The 19,416-nt window shown below is 53.5% G+C and overlaps 2 protein-coding genes and 1 long non-coding RNA gene across 7 annotated transcripts; 2 read left to right on the top strand and 1 right to left on the bottom strand.

The window, feature by feature from the left end:
• Positions 1 to 7,243: 7,243 nt before the first annotated feature.
• LOC129637267 (uncharacterized) lies at positions 7,244 to 12,555 on the top strand. Of its 5 annotated transcripts, XR_008707408.1 has the most exons (6): positions 7,244 to 7,695; positions 8,572 to 8,774; positions 9,182 to 9,354; positions 10,963 to 11,144; positions 11,403 to 11,477; positions 11,588 to 12,555. It is a non-coding gene; the product is annotated as an uncharacterized LOC129637267 (long non-coding RNA). The 5 variants fall into 5 exon arrangements; XR_008707405.1 differs by lacking the exon at positions 8,572 to 8,774; XR_008707406.1 differs by lacking the exon at positions 8,572 to 8,774 and having other exon boundaries at positions 9,182 to 9,323.
• A 100-nt stretch (positions 12,556 to 12,655) lies between these two features.
• On the top strand, positions 12,656 to 13,922 carry PPP1R35 (protein phosphatase 1 regulatory subunit 35). Its single transcript, XM_055561260.1, has 4 exons — positions 12,656 to 13,001; positions 13,082 to 13,334; positions 13,415 to 13,551; positions 13,658 to 13,922. The coding sequence occupies exons 1-4, from the start codon at positions 12,759 to 12,761 to the stop codon at positions 13,829 to 13,831; spliced, it is 807 nt and encodes a 268-aa protein (XP_055417235.1). The 5' UTR covers positions 12,656 to 12,758; the 3' UTR covers positions 13,832 to 13,922.
• A 593-nt stretch (positions 13,923 to 14,515) lies between these two features.
• Positions 14,516 to 19,023, bottom strand: MEPCE (methylphosphate capping enzyme). Its single transcript, XM_055561252.1, has 4 exons — positions 16,943 to 19,023; positions 15,530 to 15,748; positions 15,230 to 15,356; positions 14,516 to 15,111 (listed from the first exon to the last, which is right to left on the bottom strand). Exons 1-4 carry the CDS (start codon positions 18,605 to 18,607, stop codon positions 15,059 to 15,061), a joined length of 2,064 nt encoding a protein of 687 aa, XP_055417227.1. The 5' UTR covers positions 18,608 to 19,023; the 3' UTR covers positions 14,516 to 15,058.
• Positions 19,024 to 19,416: the final 393 nt, after the last annotated feature.

The raw sequence follows: 19,416 nt of genomic DNA on the forward strand, positions 1-19,416 counted from the left end.
AGTCCATGGAACTGACTTTTCCTTGATGTCTCAGTGCACTCAGGCGGCCTCCTTCCTCCCTACTCCAAGTAATCCAGTCCAGAACCATGGGGAAGGCCCATGTTGGGATGTGAGGAAGAAGTCCTCAACTCGAGGGAAGGCATACAGGATCTCCTGGGGTGGAGATTTGTGTTGGGGGTGGGGGGTGGGATTCCTACCCACTCAGCTCTTTCCTGTGGAGAACAGTGGGTAGCAGTGTGACCCCTGGAGAAATCTACCTCTTGGTGAGAGTCTTGAGCAAAAATCTCACGTTGGTCAAAGAAAAGAAAGAAGAAAATGGGACTTCCCTGTGGTCCAGTGGTTAAGACTCCGAGCTTCTGTTGCAAGGGGTGTGGGTTCAGTCCCTGGTTGGGGAGCTAAGATCCTGCGTGCTGTGTGGCATGGCCACAAAAAGAAAAATCCCACCTTGGACACCTTGCCTTCTTGTCCCCATCAGACCCCAGGCATTTCACCTTCCCCCAGGCTGTTAGACTCCATGAGGCAGCAGTGGTAGGGCTATGGATGGCCCCAGTGGGGGCCATCTATATGGACCACCCCATATAGATGGGGACCATCTATATTCAAAACCCTATAAGATTGATTTGATGGCATCATTGACTCCATGGACACGAGTTTGAGCAAATTCCGGGAGACAGTGAAGGGCAGGGTAGCCTGGCATGCTGCAGTCAATGGGGTCGCAAAGAGTCAGCCACGTCTGAGTGAGTGAACTACAACCCATCCTATTAGAGAGGGGGCTCCTAGAAGTGTGGGGGGCAAAGGAGAGTGCTGGTCCCAGATACCCCTGCTCTATTCCCACTTCTGCCCCATCTCCCCTCCTCCCTTCACCCTCAGACTTCCTGAAAATGTTGGATCTTTTCTTTCCTGGGATCCCCCTATAATCTACTCATTACACAGCAAAACATGTCACTCCCCTACTTAAATTCTCCAATGGCTTCCCATCACCCTTGGGAAGAAGCCCAAACTGTCCCCTTTGTTTACAATGCCCTTCTCTCAAATCCTGGCCTGGTGGGTTCCTTACACCTCTGGACTCGGTACAGATGTGGCTACATCTTCGTGGACTCTTTCCCTGACCACACCCAATCTAGAAATCAGGAGAGAGCCGCTGTCAAGGTCGTCTTCTAACTCTCACCATGATTTTGTTTTTTCACGGTACTTATCAGTATCTGAAATTATCGTATTGATTTGTTTACCAGGGTACTAGGGTGGCAGCGGGGGAATGCGGTAGTTCAGAGCATGGGAAGTGGTTTACATGAACACTTCCCGGATGTGCAACCTTGAGTAAGTTGGTTAACTTCCCTGAGCCTCGCTTTCCTCATTTGTGAAGTGGGCATGGCAATAGCGCTGTTGTCGTAGGTCTGTCACAGGGTCAGGGAGATGACCGGCGCGCCACAAGGGCTCAATAAATGTCACCTGCTATTATGATGCATTGGCTACGATCTACAGTTTATGATTATTGTCTCCGTGGCCTAAAACAGGGATGGATGAACCCGAAAGTAGATCTTCACCTAGAGCGAGGGAAGCACTTTGCAAACAGCCCTCTGGTGGAGGGAGCACCACTTTTGGAAGTGACAAAGAATGCCCTGTGCAGTGAGTAGCAGGAAGAGCACTTGAGCAAGAGTCAAGAGACCTTGGTCCTGGGACCTCCCTGATGGTCCAGCAGTTAAGACGTCATACTCTCAATGCAGGAGGCCCAGTTCTATTCCTGGTTAGGGAACTAGATCCTGCATGCCCCAACTAAGAGTTCGCAGGCCCCAGTGAAGAACCTGCTTTCCGCAGCCAAGACCTTTGCTGTTCAGTTGCTCAGTCGTGTCTGACTCTCTGGGACCCCATGGACTGCAGCATGCCAGGCTTCCCTGTGCTTCACTATCTCCCAGAGTTTGCTCAAACTCATGTCCATGGAGTTGATGATGCTATCCAACCATCTCATCCCCTGTTGCCCCATGGTGCAGCCAAATAATTTAGAAAAAAAGAGAGAGACCTTGGTCCTGGTCTCAGTATTGCTGCCACTTTGCTACGGGACTCTACTGAGTCCCTCTACCTTTTTGGGCCTCAGGCTCTTGAAATAGAATGATGGGTTGAACTGAGTCATTGTTCAGCTCCCTGCCAGCTTCCAGGGGGTCCCTTTATCCACTGTAAACTCTTCAGAGTTGGCGACACGTGGTGCCTTCAACTCCCTCAGCTGTGCTTCCTAACAGTTCAAAGTTCAACGGGGAGAGTTGACAGTAAAATATTCTCGGTTTAAGCCTTTGAACCCAGAGACAGAGCCTCAGCCCTGGACCTCAGATCTTCTTTCCACCCCTGTCCTTCCCTCCCCTTCAGCCTCGCTCATTTATGTATTCGAGCCCCAAGGCAGGGAGGAAAGCCAGCCCTGCCTGAGCCACACCATGGGCTGGGAACAGGCATGAAGGCCTTGGCCTGAGACGGGCAGGCAGGCTGTGTGTGCAGCTGTAGGTACACACGAGCATGTGCCCGTGCATACTGTGGGTCTCTGTAGTTATATTTTAACTTGTTCTCGTTCTCCTCTCATGAGTGGCAGGACTTCGATTCACTAGAGGAGAAGGTAATAGGATGGCAGGGCTGGCATTCTCTAACCTCTACCCGAGGGAAGAAGTCACCAGTCAAATGAGATGTTAGTCTCTAGGACTGTCGTGGGGCTAGCTTCTTTGGTCTGCCCGCTCCCCAACTATGCCCATGATCCACCAGGACTTGAGGGGGGAGGGGGAGGGGAGGGGTCACCTCTGGGACCCAGAGGGCTGGAGCTTTTGCACGGGGCCAGGAGGGCAGCAGGCCTGGGAGCAGGTGTTCCTGGTGATGGCTTCATGCTGAATCACTTTGCCAGTGCTCTCCACTCCTTCCTGGAGCTGCCTTTCTGCTTACTGGGTCAGTCCAGGGGACTGGGTAGGCGGCTGGGACGATCTCCAAGTTGGGGGCTGTCCCCTTCCTGCCTCCATCTTCTTTGTTTCAGAAGTTGAGCCCCCACACCCCACACCTGTCTCACCTGGGATGCTGTGTCTATCTCCCCGTTAAAGTTCAGGCTTGGCCTTCTGCCTGTCTCCCTTTCCCTCAGTGCCTCCTGGAGCAGGTGGCTGTAAAGGGGAAGGTTTCGGAAGGCGGGGCTTGGTCTTTTCCTGTTGAGGGAGGAGTCTGTGCCTTGTGTAACGAGGTGTGGCCTGAGCGGGGCTTGCCCTAGCTGGGCAAGGTTGGTTCCCTGGGTGCAGGGAAGTCTACACCTCTCTTCTCTGATTTCTCTCCTCTAAGTTGAAGACCCACTTGCTTTTCCTTTACTGTTTATATGCCCTGACAATTGTTCCACTGGGTTGTGGGTCTTTGCTAGAGACCTGCAGAGTTTGAGTCTGTATTCTGGAACCAGACTGCTGGGTTTTGAATCCTGGCTCTGCCACTTACTAGCTCTATGGCCTTGGGCAAGTTGCTTAACCTGTTTGTGCCTTAGTTGCCTCACCTATAAAATTAAGATGATATGGGAAGAATTTTTTTTTTTTAGAATGAGAATTTTTAAAAATATTTATTTATTTGGCCGTGCTGGGTCTTAGTTGCAGCATGTGGGATCTTTTAGTTTTCTTCTGATCTGTATGCCTTTTATTTCCTTATCTTGCCATTTTACGCTAAGACTTTCAGTATAACATTGAAGCAGGGTGGTGAGAGCAGACATCTTGCCTTTTCCTTTCGTAGGGGCCAGGTGCTCAGTTTGTCATCATTAAATATGATGTTGCTGCTGCTGCTGCTGCTAAGTCGCTTCAGTCGTGTCCGACTCTGTGTGACCCCATAGATGGCAGCCCACCAGGCTCCCCCGTCCCTGAGATTCTCAAGGCAAGAACACTGGAGTGGGTTGCCATTTCCTTCTCCAATGCATGAAAGTGAAAAGTGAAAGTGAAGTTGCTCAGCCGTGTCCGACTCTTAGCGACCCCATGGACTATAGCTTTTTTGCAGATGTCTTTGATCAGCTTGAAGGAGTTGATTTTTACTCCTAGGTGGCTGGAAGTTTTGTCATGGTAGATGTTTTGTCAAGGTTTTTCTGCATCTATTTATATCATTAAGTGATTTTCTTTCTTCAGCCTTTTAGTGTGGCAAATTACATTAATTGATTTTTGAACCACTCTTGCTTTCACAGAATAAACCCCACTTGATTGAGGGGCATTATGTTTATTGCTGGATTTGACTTGCTAATATTTAGTTGAGGATTTTTTTTAATAAGTAATGGTCTGGGTCCTTTTTTTTTTTAATAATTTTATTTGTTTACTTTATTTTTGGCTGTGATGGGTCTTTGTTGCTGAGGGAGCTTTTCTCTAGTTGCGCACAGCAGGGGCTACTCTCTAGTTGCGAGGGCCAGCTTCTCATTGCGGTGGCTTTTCTTGTTGCAGAGCAGGGGCTCTAGGGTATGCGGGCTTCAGTAGTTGGGGTGTGCGTGCGTGCTAAGTCATTTCAGTTGTGTCTGACTCTGTGTGACCCTGTGGACTGCAACCTGCCAGACTCCTCTGTCCATGGGATTCTCCAGGCAAGAATACTGGACTGGGTTGCCATTCCCTTCTCCAGGAGATCTTCCTGACCCAGGGATTGAATCCGCGTCTCTTACGTCTTCTGCATGGGCAGGCGGGTTCTTTACCGCTTAGCCACCAGGAAAGCCATAGTTAGGGCACGTGGGCTCATTAGTTGTGGCTCGCAGGCTCCAGAGCACAGGCTTGGGATCTTTTTTTTTCTTTTTAGTTGCAGCATGCCAACTCTTAGTTGTGGAGTGCAGGATCTAGCACCCAGACTAGGAATCAAACCTGGGCCCCTGCCTTGGGAGTGCAGAGTCTTAGCCACTGGACCACCAGGGAAATCCGTAATGTGAGAATTTAATGAATTAATGCACCAAAAATAAAACAGAACAGTCTTTGCTACATATTATATGTTGTATACATGTTTGGTTTTATTATTATTTATCTGGAAACTTTATATGTGAGGGACATCAGCCCTTTATGATATGAGTTGCACATATTTTAACACAGTCCTCCATTTTTGTTTTTACTTTTTATTTTGAAATAATCTGGACTGATATGCAATCGTCAAAAATAATGGAACTCTTGTATACCCTTCATCCAGTTCCCCCCCAGTGGTAACATCTTGCACGACTATAGTACAGTATCACCACCAAGAAACTGACATTAATGCAATCCGCTGACTTTTTTTTCAGGTCCCATCTTTTTAAGAATTTTTCACAGTTTGTTGTGATCCACACAGTCAAAGGCTTTAGTGTAGTCAATGAAACAGAAGTATATGTTTTTCTGGAATTTCCTTGCTTTCTTTATGATCTCTGTGATCTATGCCATCTCCTGCAATATATATATATACATACATATATATCTGTAATACTTTATATGTAATATATATATATATATATATAATACTTTGTTGGAGATGTCATTTGCAAATATAATCTCCCAGTCTGTAGCTGTCATTTCATGGGCAATATTTGTTATTTCTTGCTTTTTGATTATAGCCATTCCAACAGGGGTGAGGTTATTTATTTTTTTTAACAATGCAGATATATATTTTTTTAAGTTTATGGGGTTAGAGATTTTAGTGTAACTCAGAGCATATCATCACTCCCTTTAAGATCTTCTCAAGGCATCCTGTAGCATTTAGGATGAAATCCAAACTTCAGTGTCTGGCCAAGGCGCCTGCCCTCCTGCCTGGCCTCAACTCTCCAGGTGTCCCTTGCGGTCACTTCCGCTGTGCTTGGCTAGTCTCAGTTTATTTCCTCTTGCAAATGCTGACTGTTCTGCTTTGAAAGTGGTTCCGCCACATTCTTCACTCGCTTGCTCTCATTTCTTCTTCAGATTTCCTGTCTACCTCAGAGAGAGGTACCTTCCCTGAATCCCCGCCATCCCCCCCACCCCCATCCCCTGGGCTTTGTTCAGGGCCATGTACCAGGGCTCATCTGGGTGTGCGGGGCAATAATGTTTGGGGGAGGGAAGGAAGACTCAGGCGGGAAGGACATCCCCACTGCGTCCTAGCCTGCCCACCCAGTGAATTCAGACTCCCACCCTCCCGGGTCCTGTCTCTGGCTTCTCAACTGTACTCCCTTTCCAGGCTGTGCTCCCCTCCCCAAGGGAATGGTTATGACCCAGGAGCCAGTGAGGAGAAGCAGAAAGCTGGGGGCTTCGAGGAAGAGACAGAGGAGAATGAGCAGTGTCCTGAGCGAGCTGCTGACCCCCGATCTCTGACCCACTCCATAGAAGTGGGGGTTAGGGTGTGACAAGGGAGAAACCCAGGTCTGATGTAGACGGGAGTAGGAAGTCTGGAAGGGACTCCTCATCCCTAACAGCCCACCTAGATTTGTTATTTTCCTCACCACCCCACCCTTCACCTGAGGCCCCACTGAGATGTGCTGCTCACCTCTCTACCCTGTCAGCAGCTGTGACTTGACCTCTGTGTCCTTGCCCCCAAGGACAGGCTTCCTCAGGGGGCTTGCCTGGGCAAAATCTTCAGGCAGCACTGACCAGGTGCCCGAGCACCTGTGTGGCACCACCTCTCCTTTCTCCTCTGCGGACCCAGTGGCCCTGCCTCTCTCCTGCCCTTCCTGCAGCACCCAAATGTCCTTCCTTTTCCTAGACCCTGAAGGTCATCCAGGAGACCCTGGAGCCAATCAGAGAGAAGTCAGGGGAACTTCCTCTCCAAAGTGAGGGGCAGTGAAGGAAGGAGGGGTCAGGTGAAAGTTGCTCAGTCATGTCTGACTCTTTTCGACTACATGGACTATAGCCCGCCAGGCTCCTCTGTCCATGAATTTCTCAGGCAAGAATACTGGAGTGGGTTGCCATTCCGTTCTCCAGGAAATCCTCCCAACTGAGGGATCAAACCCATGTCTCCTGCATTGCAGGCGGATTCTTTACCGTCTGAGGTCAGGACCGCATGAGGAATGGGCTTCTCTAGTCTCTCTTTATGAACTCTCTGGGAAGAAAAGCTGGTACCCAGCAGAGTACTGGTTCCCAGAAAAGCCAGTACCCTGAACTCAAGCCAGTGTGGGAGGGGGGCTACAAACCGCCTCCCACCCCCCACATCCTGCACCTCTCAGGCTCCAGAGAGTGCCTGGTTGACGTCTAGAGACAGAACAAGCCCCTGGGAAGGGATAACTAGCAGTGCACGGGAGGCCTGGCTAGTCGAGACTTTGGATTCAGAAAGACCTGGTTCTGAACCTGCCCTTCCTATCTATGTGACCTTGAGCAACTGAGTTAACTTGTCTCAGTCTCACTTTCCTTATCCTGAGAATATGGTAAATATTTATTTCACACAGCTGCATGAATGTGAAGTGCCTTGCACAAGGGCTTGGTACCCAGTGAATCAACAACAGGTGGAAACTCTTCTCCAGAATGTATCATTAAAGAAGTGGTACTCGAGTGTGGTCCTAGACCAGCAACCTCAGCATCCCCAGGGAAAGGTAGAAATGCAAACTCTCAGACCCTACACTCCAGACCTCTGGAAATCAGAAACCCTGAGGGTAGGGCCCAGCAACCTGTTTTAACAAGCCTGCTGAAGTTTGAGAACTCCTGCCATTTGAATGGGAATGTCAACATTCAGATTCTGAAGCCTAGGAGACATCAGAACCACCTGGAAGCTTGTTAAAAGTTCACATTCCTGGCCTCAAAGCCAAGGGTTAAGGTGGGACCTGGGAATCTATATTTTAACCTGAGATGAGTTTGATGGGGGACCTTGCACCAGAGGCCACCCTGAGGGAATATCACGGAAAGCGGTTCGGGACATAGCTGGCTCCAGCCTGCGGAGCTGAGGGCTCCCCACGGGTAGAGAAGGGGGATTTCTAGCTGGAGAAGGGAGGAATCTGGACTTTACCCCGAAGTCACTGTGGAATGGGGAGGAGGAGTGTCCAATGAGGGAAGGTCGTGCCCTATGTGGACACCTGCCCAACTCTGACGTCACCCTAAGAGAGGGCGACGCTCCGTCCGAAAGGGGCGTGGCTCTGGGAGGCGGGGTCTCTCCCGCCTCCGCCCAGGGTCTGGTCGGACGTGCCTCCTCGTTCGGTGGGTGTGGGTGGGAAGAGGCCTGGCCAGAGGGAACCCAGCGCTGGGTGGGGGCCTTGCGGGGGTGGGGGGAGAAGGGGGCGACAGAGCGGCGGCGGTGGAGGCGGAGCGCACTGGACGGCCGGCCACCCCGCGGTCCTGAGCTCCAGGAGGCGCTGCGGTGCGCGGACGCCGTTATCCCCGCGGCGCCACCATCGCCCTCTGGCCGCGCCTTCCTGGGCCTCTGGATTGAGTTCCCTGCCTCCTGGCAGGGATGGCGGCGGGGGTGGGGTTTCATGGCGGTGTCCGCGAACAGGAAGGCCTACCTTCGTGAACCCCTGAGCCTGGACCGAGGGCCTGTCTGCCCCCCAACCCCAACTGCCAGCCCCGACGGCCTTAGCCGATGGAGGATTATGGAGGAGCCCCTACCCCGTACCCTTAAATACTCAGGCTCAGCCATGGTGACACGGGCCACTGGCGACACAGGTTTTACAGGACAGTTAATTTCTACTTAAAACAGTTCCTCAACAAGCTAGTGAAACCATGTCCGTGGATCCAGGAACAGTCGGCCTCTCTCCTGCCTCTTGTCAGCTCTCCGTGTCCGGTTACTATTGCCAGGTTCACCACCATTGAGGCACTTGTCAAGCGAGCTTTGCGTCGCTTTATTTAATCCTAAGGGAACGTCAACTCGCCCTAGAAGCATCCTCCCCATTTTCCAAATCAGTAAGTGGTGGCTTAGAGGGGTTCAGTAGCTCCTGCATGTTTCCAGTTAGTGACACTGGAGGGGAAGCAGGTCTGCCAGGTGAGTGCCCTTATCACAGACCACTGCTTTCAACACCTCTCTGAGCTTCCTCCTCCATCCCTCACGGTCACCCCTTGCCACTGTGCAGGTTGTATGCTGCAGAACTCCACAGTCCACCAATATGTAGAACCTTTAGAGCAGTAAAGAGCTTTGAGGAAGGGACACAGTTTTCTCATTTGCACAAAGCAGGCTTCGGGGCTGGCCTGCTGTCCCTGCAGCCATCACCCCACGTTTCTTCTTCCTCTCCCTGGCACAGAACTTGTTGCTGGCGGAGGATCGGACCTCTTCCACTCCTTAAGCTCTCATTGCACCCAATTTATGCTGCTAGGGCTTTCATTCCTGCCAAGGAGCAGCGGATCTTCAACATCCAGTGTGCCCAAGACCTGCCACTTCTGAGCTGTATCAGGACACCTGCTGCTTCCTGCTGCGTCTGATAGACCTGGCTGGTGTGGGCATGCGCTCTCTACCCGGTTAGCCTGAGCTGCTGCTGCTGGGAGTGAGGTTGGAGGGGGCTGGATGGGGAGGCCACCATGGGGGAAGAGGGTGCATGCTGGAGTCCTGGGGAGAGTGGGAATCCTGGGTAGGAGAGAGGAAGGGGCTGGCTGCAAGAGATGCCAAGGAGAGGGGACTAGCCCCAGAGTGGTGGCAAAGGACTGAAATCAGGGGTGTGTGTATGATATTGGGGGATATTGTCTGAAGCAGAAGCTGCCCAGAGATAAACTAGTATAGTCTTCTCCATCCCCCCACCCCCCATTTTACAGATGAGACTTAAGCCCAGAGAGGAGAAAGGGGGTGTTGCTGGGCTGGGGGGTGGTGGGATTCTCTGACCTCTGGCCCCAGGCCCAGTCCTTTATGGGATGTGAGTCCTTCCTACTCCTCTCCCTGTCCCCCAGGAGCAGACTTTGGACCTGGGACTGTGGAGGTGGTCTGAGTGCTGTGGTCACAGCACACTGGTCACTGGCGTCAAAGGCCTCTTTCTTCACAAGTTCACTTCCTGCTGGACTACCCAGTCCCTGCCTGCAGCCCCCTCTATGCCTTCAGCCAGGAACCAACCCAGCCTCAACCCTTTGTTGCCAAAGTAAACAGTGTTTCTTCAGTCTGGGGTGCCAGCAGGAAATGTACTGGGCGTTGAGGGGTTTTCTCAGGTTGAAGGACTGGCACTGTGTGTGTGGGGAGGGAATAACCTGTGGGGAGGGGGCTGGGTCCTGATTCCTAGGGCTGTCTAGCAGTTTAGGTTTTAGGAAACCTAAATGCTAAGGCCTCTGTTTCTTGAGTACCCTTCTGGGTTGCATGACAACATGACATTTGTTGAGTATGATTGGTGACCAGCTAGGTGGTCATACTCAAAACGTTAAGATCTTGGGGGCCTCTGGATGGGCATGGCTAGACATAACCTTCCCTATCAACCTCTGCACACAGCATGCCTACCCATGGCCACCTCTCCATCTGTACTGTCATGGCTCCTGCTTCCTTCTCCCCACAGAGGCACCCACAGTTATTCCTCTGTGATCCCAGTACCAGGCTTCCCTCCCCAGTGCCTCCAATGCTCCTCCTGTCTCCCACCACCTAGGCTTTCTCCTGCCTTGGGCCTGGTTTTCCTTGGCAATGCTCTGGGGCCTGGAGAAGCCCTCAAAGGAAGGATGATCCTTCATGGCCAAATCTTTCCCACCATAGAGCCTCCAATCCTAGCCCCCTAGGAATGGAGATGCTTTAAGGTGTGGATGAGATCCTGGGGGATGGTGGTCTGAGCCTGAGGTGCAGCCCAGACCTTTTCTTCAGCTGTATTAGTTTTCCAGGGCTGTAGTAACAAATTGCCACCAACTTGGTGACCTGCAACAACAGAAATTCATCCTGTCAATGTTCTGAGCACATTTAAGGTAGGCTAGGCTAAGCTATGATGGTCAGTAGCTTAGGTTTAATATATGCATTTTTGACATATTTATCTCAACATAACCCCCTTATAAGTGGAGGAAGATCTGCAGTAGAGGGAATGGGCATAATTTCTTATTCCTGACTTTAGCTGGAAATCCTTTTAGTTTCCCCCTATTGAGATCCTTGAAAACTTTTGTAAAATACGGGTAACTATCCATTCTATCTGATCTTCCACAGCATTTCTTGGGAAGACAATGAATGGGAAAACAAATGAAAAAATGGTACACAAACATTTCTGTTGACCGTTAACCCATTTTGGGAGAGCCTCAAAAGTCTTGAACGCAAACTACTTTTACCCAAGAAGAAACAGAGGCTCAGAGAACTGAAAGGGTCTGCCTCAGAGAACATGAGGGAAGGAGGTGAGAGCTCCCATCTTCTGCCCCGCAGTCCAGAGGTCCAGGGTAAATCCCCCGAGCCTTTTTTTAAAAAATGGTACTCAACATAGATCTTTATTTTTTATATAGGTGAATATTTTTTAAAATTATTTATTTTAATTGGAGGCTAATTACTTTACAATATTGTAGTGGTTTTTGCCATACATTGACATGAATCATGAGTGTACATGTGTTCCCCATCCTGAACCCTCCTCCCACCTCCCTCCCCATCCCATCCCTCAGGGTCATCTCAGTGCACCAGCCCTAAACGCCCTGTCTCATGCACCGAACCTGAACTGACAATCTATTTCACATATGGTAATATACATGTTTCAATGCTATTCTCTCAAATCACCCCACCCTCGCCTTCTCCCACAGAGTCCAAAAGTCTGTTTTTATATCTGTCTCTTTCGCTTTCTCGCATATAGGGTCATCGTTATCATCTGTCTAAATTCCATGCTGCTAAGTTGCTTCAGTCGTGTCTGACTCTGTGCGACCCCATCGACGGAAGCCCACCAGGCTCCCCCGGCCCTGGAATTCTCCAGGCAAGAACACTGGAGTGGGTTGCCATTTTCTTCTCCAATGCATGAAAGTGAAAAGTGAAAAAGAAGTCGCTCAGTCATGTCCGACTCTTAGCGACCCCATGGACTACAGCCTACCAGGCTCCTCCATCCATGGGATTTTCCAGGCAAGAGTACTGGAGTGGGGTGCCATTGCCTTCTCCGCTAAATTCCATATATATGTGTTAATATACTGTACTGGTGTTTTTCTTTGACTTACTTCGCTCTGTATAATAAGCTCCAGTTTCATCCACTTCATTAGAACTGATTCAAATGCATTCTTTTTAATAGCTGAGTAATATTCCATTGTGTTTATGTACCACTGCTTGCTTATCCATTCGTCTGCTGATGGACATCTAGGTTGCTTCCATGTTCTGGCTATTGTAAACAGTGCTGCGATGAACATTGGGGTATACGTGTTCTTTCAATTTATAGATGAATATTTTAGCGGACTTTCGAAAAGGAAAAAGTCACAAAGGGCCATTCACCCAGGCCACCACCTAGGAAGGACCCTGGCTGGAGTCAGCGAGCCACGACCTCACTCACACTGGGTCTGGTCAGAGTAGGGAGCACCCGGAGATGCCGTGGAGGCACGGAGTAGGAAGGTCCAGTGCAAGGGCGCTTGGCCGTTAATTAAAGATGTCCCACTTAGTGCCCCGGCAGGGAGGACTGACACAGTCCGGATTCGAGCAGAAGTCAGGTGGTGACGACTGGACAGGGGGAGGAGGTTGTAGCTCGTTTCAAAATGGAAATGGTCCTAAAGAGGACCCGTAGGGCTTCCGCGGGTTTGCGCTCTAAAACCCTGGCCTGGGGGGCGGGGTGAGGTGGTGCAGGCGGAAGCCCTTCGAGAGGCGAGGGAGGAGACAACGGAAATGACGCTTAGGCGCACCAATAGGGCGGGCCAGGAGTTGGTCTCCCCGCCCCCTTAGGTGGGGGCTGACGGTTTCTGGTAGCGGAGTCTGAGAGGGTGGGGGAGAAGAGGTGGCGGTTCCGTGACCCTTAGCCCCCAGCGACCCCGCACCCCTACAGACGCCGGAAGATGATGGTCTATAACGGGTCACAGCTGGAGTCGGTGGAAGGGGGAGAGGCCGTGGCGGTCCCAGGGCCACCCCCAGAACCCCGCGCTCCCGAGCCTGGAGCCCCGGTGCCGGAGCCCGGCCTGGACCTGAGCCTGAGCCTGAGCCCACGGACCGAGAGTCCCGGACGCGGACGGCCCAACTGCAGCTCGGGACGGCGGAAGGGGCGGGCGGACCGGCGGGGCGGGGCCCGCAAGGGGCGGCAGGTGAGCTGGGGAAAGCTTGGCCGCCAGGTCGCTGACGACCCCTCGGCTCACCCCTTCACCGCCCCGTTCTCTGCTCCCAGGTCCGCTTCCTCCTGGCGCCGCCTTCCCCGGTCCGGTCCGAGCCGCCGCCGGCCGCCGCCTCATCGAGCGAGAAGCCCGAGGCGCCACAGGACTTGGGGGCGCCGGTGCAGCAGAGTAGCCTGGCCCTGAGCCTCGAGCTGCAGGCCGCGAGGGCCGCAGCCGGGGGCCAGTTCGATGCCGCGAAGGCCGTGGAAGAACAGCTGAGAAAGTCATTCCAGACCCGCTGCGGCCTGGAGGAGAGCGTGACCGAGGGTGAGGGGGGCAGGCGGCCGGCCGGGCGCGGGAGCGGGGATGCGCGGCGCCGCTCACCTCCGCCTCTCCTGCGGTCTCAGGGCTGAACGTGCCGCGCTCCAAGCGGCTCTTCCGAGATCTGGTGAGTCTGCAGGTGCCGGAGGAACAGGTTCTGAACGCCGCGCTGAGGGAGAAACTGGCGCTCCTGCCGCCGCAGGCCCGAGCCCCACCTCCAAAGGTGAGGCACTTGGGCTGTCTCCCCTACCACCCCCCCCACTCCCTGCTCCGAAAGGCCAGGGATTCAGTTCCCCTTCCCGAGTACAACCTTGTTTGTGCTCCAACAGGAGCCACCTGGCCCAGGGCCAGACATGACCATATTGTGTGATCCGGAAACATTATTTTATGAATCTCCACACCTGACCCTGGAAGGTCTGCCCCCGCTCCGGCTTCAACTCCGGCCCCGCCCTTCAGAAGATACCTTCCTTATGCATCGGACACTGAGGCGATGGGAAGCGTAGGACGGGGGGGGGGGGGGGGCTCCCTGGATTGCTAGTTCGTATTTTTTGGTGTTGAAACTATTTATCAGAATAAAGTGGTTTTGCTAATAAATGGGACTCTCTTTGGGAGCCTTAACATGGGGTCAAGACTCAGGTTGGAAGCTGTCAGAAAGTCGTTTTGGCCCCCTTTTAAAGAAACTTGGTAGTGATGAGAAGAAGAGCAGGCAGGTTCTTGCTAAGTCGTGTCCGACTCTGGTCCTAAAAGTGCCTTCCCCTGGTTCCACCTTCAACGCCATGGTTAACTCTTCCAAAGTCAGCCTGTGCCCAAAGCTTCCACAAAACAAATTTTGTCAGTGGGTTTTTTGGGGGAAGGTAGATGGCTTCTTCAAAATTCACATTATATTCCCTTTTCGTGGCTTAGGGTTTTCTCTATACTCATGTGTAAATAGCAACCCACTCCAGTTGCCTTGCCCGAAAAATCTCAAGGACAGAGGAGCCTGGGGGGCTAGTCCGTAGGGTAGCAAAGAGTGGGACACAACTGAACACATGTAGAGAGGGCTCACTGGCATTCAACAGTCTTCCCAACCACTGAAAAAAAAACCTGTTCTCTTCCTTAAGACTGTAGTTTGGGCAGAGAGGAAGCACAGGTTCTGCCAAGAGCCACTATCTCTGTTCCCTCAAACTACAGTGTGCCAAACACAGGTGTGGGGGCCGCTGCCCTAAACATCAAGTTTATTGTGCTGTTCTCACATTCTGAACCCAACCACCTCTCCCAGTGGGGGACAGCAGAGGGAAGGATTTTCACAGTACCTGCATGCCTCCCCACCGACGTCCCCCTCTTAATCCTCAGCCCATGTATCCGTGGTCTGTTGAAACGCAGCTCAGGACAAGGGCCGAGGAGAAATGAGTCTCTCTCCTTGGGAGAACAGGAGGAAGAGGCCAGAGAACTTGATACCCCCCACCTCCCATGCCCTAGGAGAACAGAGGGCAGCAAACAGTCCATGCCATCCAGCCCAGTGGGCTGAGGGAGAGGAAGATGATGGTTCCAGCACAGCTGGGCTTGCTGCTTAGGTGCCAGAGGTGTAGGGAAGAGGCTGGGGCTGCAACACAGGAAAAGCTTTCTCTGCAGATCCAGGAGAGGAAACTATTTTTGGAGCCAGAAAGGAAAGACCTTAAGATACTTTCCTCTCCCCCTAGGTCCTTTGGAGCAGCAGGCAGCTTCTTCACACTTTCTGTTCAGGGGGCCACTTAGTGGCTGGGGGACTGGGCCTTGTGGAACAGGTACACAGGACGCTGGAAACCTGAGGGAAGAGTGTGCACTCAGTAGGGGCTGGCAGGGCCTCCAGACCCCAACACTGGTCTGCACCCTGCACCGGCACCGGCCTCCTTTCCTCCCCGGACAAAAGAAGCCAGCCTTACCTCTGGAGGTGTTGTTGGGTGTGGCCACGAGCTCATAGCTGGAGAAGCCCACCTCTGGGGATGTCAGGTAGGAACTGAACTGCTCTGGCTTCAGCTGAATTCGAAAGTAGTTCTTGTAGATTCTTTCCTAGGGAGAAAGGTAAGGGATCACTTCAGCTTATTGCCTTCTTGGCTGGTGAAGGCAGGCCCACCCGGAGGGGCCTTTTCACCTTCTTCAAAAAGTCTCTCTGCTTCCTTGAGGTCTTCTTTGCCTCAACTAAAGGAAAGACTGCCCCAGTTTCTACAGAAACCCCCACTCACTGTGAGAGTCTTTCTCCGGCCGTAGGAAGACCAAGGCTGGGGCTCCAGGACTAGGATGCCCCCAGGACGTAGGTGCCGATAAATCCGGCGAAACATGCGCTTCAGCCCCTCGTCTCCCCAGTTGAGATGCACCCACTTGGTGAGGCTGAGGCAGAGCACCACATCATACTCGGGTTTCTGGGCCTCCACCAGCTCGTCTCGATCCAGCACATAGTTACCCTGAGGGCGAGAATCGGGGGTGAGGACAACAGAGGTGAAAAAGAACCACCGCCCCATCTCAACCCACTGCGCAGCCTCACTTGAGCCCTTGGCCAGGCTTCTCTGACACTCCTCAAAACAACTCCCAAATGGTGCCTGCCCTCTTTGAGTCTCATTTTCTTGCTCTGTATTGGTGTTAAGCCAATCAAACATAGAGCTTGAGTAATTTTAAATTAAGCAAATTATCCACAAAGCAATCAAAGCTAAGTTCAAATTGCAGAGAAAGAATGCTGGGGTTCTCCGAGGATCCTGTCCAGTACTTATTCCCCACAGGTATTTAAGGTGAGAGATTCAATGTTCTGCAAAGGGGCCCAACTCAGGTTGAAAGGGAGACCTGTGGGTTCCTTCCCTAGGTTGGACTGTCAAAGTTTCAGGCCTATTCCTTTTTTCCAGAGAAATGAAGACCTCCATCTCTCAGGAAACCGAGATGATTAGCTCATTACCACCCCTCTGCAAAGTCCATTCTTCTGGGTGTAACTGAACACACTGCCAACTATTCCTGTAGGTGGACTAACTGAAGTATTGGGGACCGATGTGCAGTCAGGGGACAGATACTTAAGACTTGGTACTCTCCTGCACGGTTCCCCATCCCACCATCTAGGGTCAGTGTGGTGATGATCTAAGACCAAGTCGCTTGGGTTCCTGGCCACCCACAATCAACTGTGTGGGTAACGCAAATGAGGTCCCTATCAAAGGGCAGAACATAATTAGCCAGCCACTAGCCTAATCCTCCTCCCCATCCCAAGACATGGAATGTCTGACACCCATCCCTTCAGGCACCTACAGAAGCCTGGAAGACAAGTTTTCATCTGGACCACATCCCCCAGTGAGTATGAGCAGCAGCCTCCAAAGGAAAGTGGATGGATCTAGATTACAATACTGTCCAGGAGCAGAGCAAAAGCAAGCTGCCCCTATCCTGGGGCTTGTCATGAGCAAGGACTCCAGGTACAGCCCCTGCCTTTCCAGGTTATATGAGGGCAGATACAACCAAAATGGAATCAATTGCAGACTCAGACCATTCTCTTGAGGACCTGCCTTCTCTAGGGAGGGGTGCATGCACAGGAACCCTCTGGGTCATAACCCTCCTGGCCGTGTTCTCATTCACTCTCATCTTCATGCCTGACCCCTATCCCAGGAGCCTGGGGACCCTCTTACCGTGACGAAGACAACGTTGTTGGGGAAGACCGCTGTGTCGGCTCCATCCAAGGGCACTTGGGGTGCAGCGATGGGACCACGGCTAGCTGTCAGCGAGGCTGGGAAGTAGCTCCTTTTTCGGATGGCTGTGGCCCCTTCCTCATTCTCTGCTCGTGGGTTCCCCTCAGAAGTCTGGGGTGGCAGACGCAGCTCTTCAGACAGGTAGTGTCGGATGTTCTGGCGGGCTGAGTGGATGAGCTGGGCATCGATATCCAGGCCCACCATGCGGGATGGGCCCCACTTACAGGCAATGCTCAGGGTCAGGTGGCCCACATTGCAGCCCAGATCGAGGACGTCCCGACCCCGAAACCACTCAGGCTTCAATACCCGAAGGCGCCCATCCTCACAAGAAGGATTGCGGTACCCATAGTACTTGCAGTAATTCCCATACTGGAACTTGCACTGTTGCTTTTTGAAGGTTGCAGCAGGTAGTGGCTGGAGGTGGTGGCGGCCCCCCCCACTCCCTCGGCCTTTTTCCTTGGAACCCTGGCCTCCACCCCGAGCCCCTGCCTCTGACTTGCTGGAAGTCCTGCGTCGTTTTCGATGTCGAGAGGAGGAAGACGGGGTTGCAGAGGTAACTGAGGCAGCTGGAGGGGCTGAAAGGGAGCCTGAGGGACCCTGGAGGGCAGATGGAAGGGGAGACACGACCTCATCCCTGCAGTTGATGGCTGTGTTGAGTTCATAGGGTTGGGGGGCGTCCCGGTTCTGGCCCCCTTGCTGCTGCGTGGTGCCCTCCCCGTGGAGTGAGGAAGTGAGGGGGGTTGTGGGCAGCGCGGAGTGGCTATCATTCCCTCCCGTTGCCTGCTGCTGCTGGTGGTGGTGCTGTCCCCGGTGTCTATGCCGCTTCCGACCAGTCTTGAGTGGCGAAGCAAGGACAACTTGGGCCTCATCAGTGCACGTATTGAGACTGAGAGGGTCTGTAATATCTTTGGGGATGAGGATCTCCACTGGATCTCGCCCCTTGGCCGGAAGCGGGGATGACTTAGGGGTCTCCGCATTGAGTGCACGGCTCACTTCCTCATCCAGGAGACTATTCAGGTTCAGGGGATCAAAGATATTGCCCCCCAGGAGGAAGTTGGAGGGTAAGACAGAGTCACAGTCCGAATTAACCCGCCTGCGTCTCTTGAAGGCCGGATGTTTGAAGCCTCCACCACCTCCCCCTACATGACAGCTATTTCTCCTCTTGCCCCCACCTCCCCCTGGGGGCCGGTGGGGCTGATAGCCATTCCGGGGTCGAGGAGGAGCAGGGGGGCCCAGTTCTGTTCCGCCTCCTCCCCGTCGCTCCTCCCCCACGTCCGGGGGAGCGGCTCGCCCGTGCGGATCCGACAAGCAGGCCTCCCCGTGTGACTGCGCCTGGGGGCCGCCCCCTCGTTGCTGCTGCTGCGACTGACCGCCTCGAGGGGTGGATGCAGCCCCGGGGCTCTCCTTGCCGGCCCCAGAGGCCGGGGATCCCGCCGAGTGAGCGCGCGGGCCCGGCGCACGCTGCGTCCCGCCGCGGAGCTCTCCGGAGGCGGCCTCTCGGTGCGGTTGCACCGTGGGGCCGCCCCCTCCGCCCGACTCATCTTTGAGCGGCGGCGGTGGGGCCGGCACCAGAAACGGCTCCTTCTCCGCCGCCATCTCGATCATTTCCTCCCCTTATTCCGTTCCAGTCGAGGGCAACCAGGGGGGCACCGGGGGCTTAACCCCCCTTCCTAGACCACGCTCCCTTCCCCCCCTCCTCCCCCGAGTGCGCGCGCAGTGCTGCTCGTCTCCCCTGGTCTCGTGCCCAAGCGCCTCCCCGGAAAGCTCGCCCCACTCGCCCGCGAGACCAAAACAAGATGCCCGCGAGACCCGAACAACTCGAGGACTCAACCACGCGTGCGCCGACCCCTTTCTCCTCTACCACTACCGCTCCGGCGCGAGCGCGCACGGCTGGGGCGCGTTCCTCTCGCCCCAGAATCACGCATGCGCACTCTGCCACCACCCTGATTGCGCGCGCATCGGAGTACGAGCCAACTTAACGGCTCCGGGAGTTTAAATATAGCCCTTCTCAGCCCGCCCCCCACCCCCAGAAGCCCACCACCCCAAACTGACACCCTACTTCCCTTCGCAGCTATGTCCGTCCCTACTGATATCCTTTTGTCTCTGCCGCGCGATCCCACCCACCGTAGGCGGGGGACGGGGAGCTGGTGTGAAAAGGTCTCCTTGACACCCGACCCTTGTTCCTGAGGAATGAGTCTCAGCGGTCTCCGCCCGGCTCTAAACCCAGCAACCTCCCCACCCCGCCTCCTTCCTCCCCCTAGCGGGCAGCGCCTGCGCACACCCTTTTGGGCTTGCGCGGGTAGATGCAGCACGTGCTGGAGATGACGCCCCGCCCTCCGTGCTAGGGGCGGGGACTGTTACGTTACTTCCTCGGGTTTGGAACACGCAACATGCGTCAGCACGATTCGGAGGGG

This window comes from Bubalus kerabau, chromosome 23, assembly GCF_029407905.1.
Source record: "Bubalus kerabau isolate K-KA32 ecotype Philippines breed swamp buffalo chromosome 23, PCC_UOA_SB_1v2, whole genome shotgun sequence".
In the NCBI taxonomy this organism is placed as follows: Eukaryota; Metazoa; Chordata; class Mammalia; order Artiodactyla; family Bovidae; genus Bubalus; species Bubalus kerabau.

What these genes read in the sequence shown, in the direction of transcription:
- PPP1R35 (XM_055561260.1), top strand. Translation starts at nt 12,759, where the DNA reads ATGATGGTCTATAACGGGTCACAGCTGGAGTCGGTGGAAGGGGGAGAG. An exon ending in GGGCCCGCAAGGGGCGGCAG is followed by an intron (nt 13,002 to 13,081) that starts GTGAGCTGGGGA and finishes CTCTGCTCCCAG; the next exon opens with GTCCGCTTCCTCCTGGCGCC. An exon ending in CCCGAGCCCCACCTCCAAAG is followed by an intron (nt 13,552 to 13,657) that starts GTGAGGCACTTG and finishes GTGCTCCAACAG; the next exon opens with GAGCCACCTGGCCCAGGGCC.
- MEPCE (XM_055561252.1), bottom strand. Translation starts at nt 18,607, where the DNA reads ATGATCGAGATGGCGGCGGAGAAGGAGCCGTTTCTGGTGCCGGCCCCA. An exon ending in ACAACGTTGTCTTCGTCACG is followed by an intron (nt 15,749 to 16,942) that starts GTAAGAGGGTCC and finishes TCTCGCCCTCAG; the next exon opens with GGTAACTATGTGCTGGATCG. An exon ending in GCCGGAGAAAGACTCTCACA is followed by an intron (nt 15,357 to 15,529) that starts GTGAGTGGGGGT and finishes CTTTCTCCCTAG; the next exon opens with GAAAGAATCTACAAGAACTA.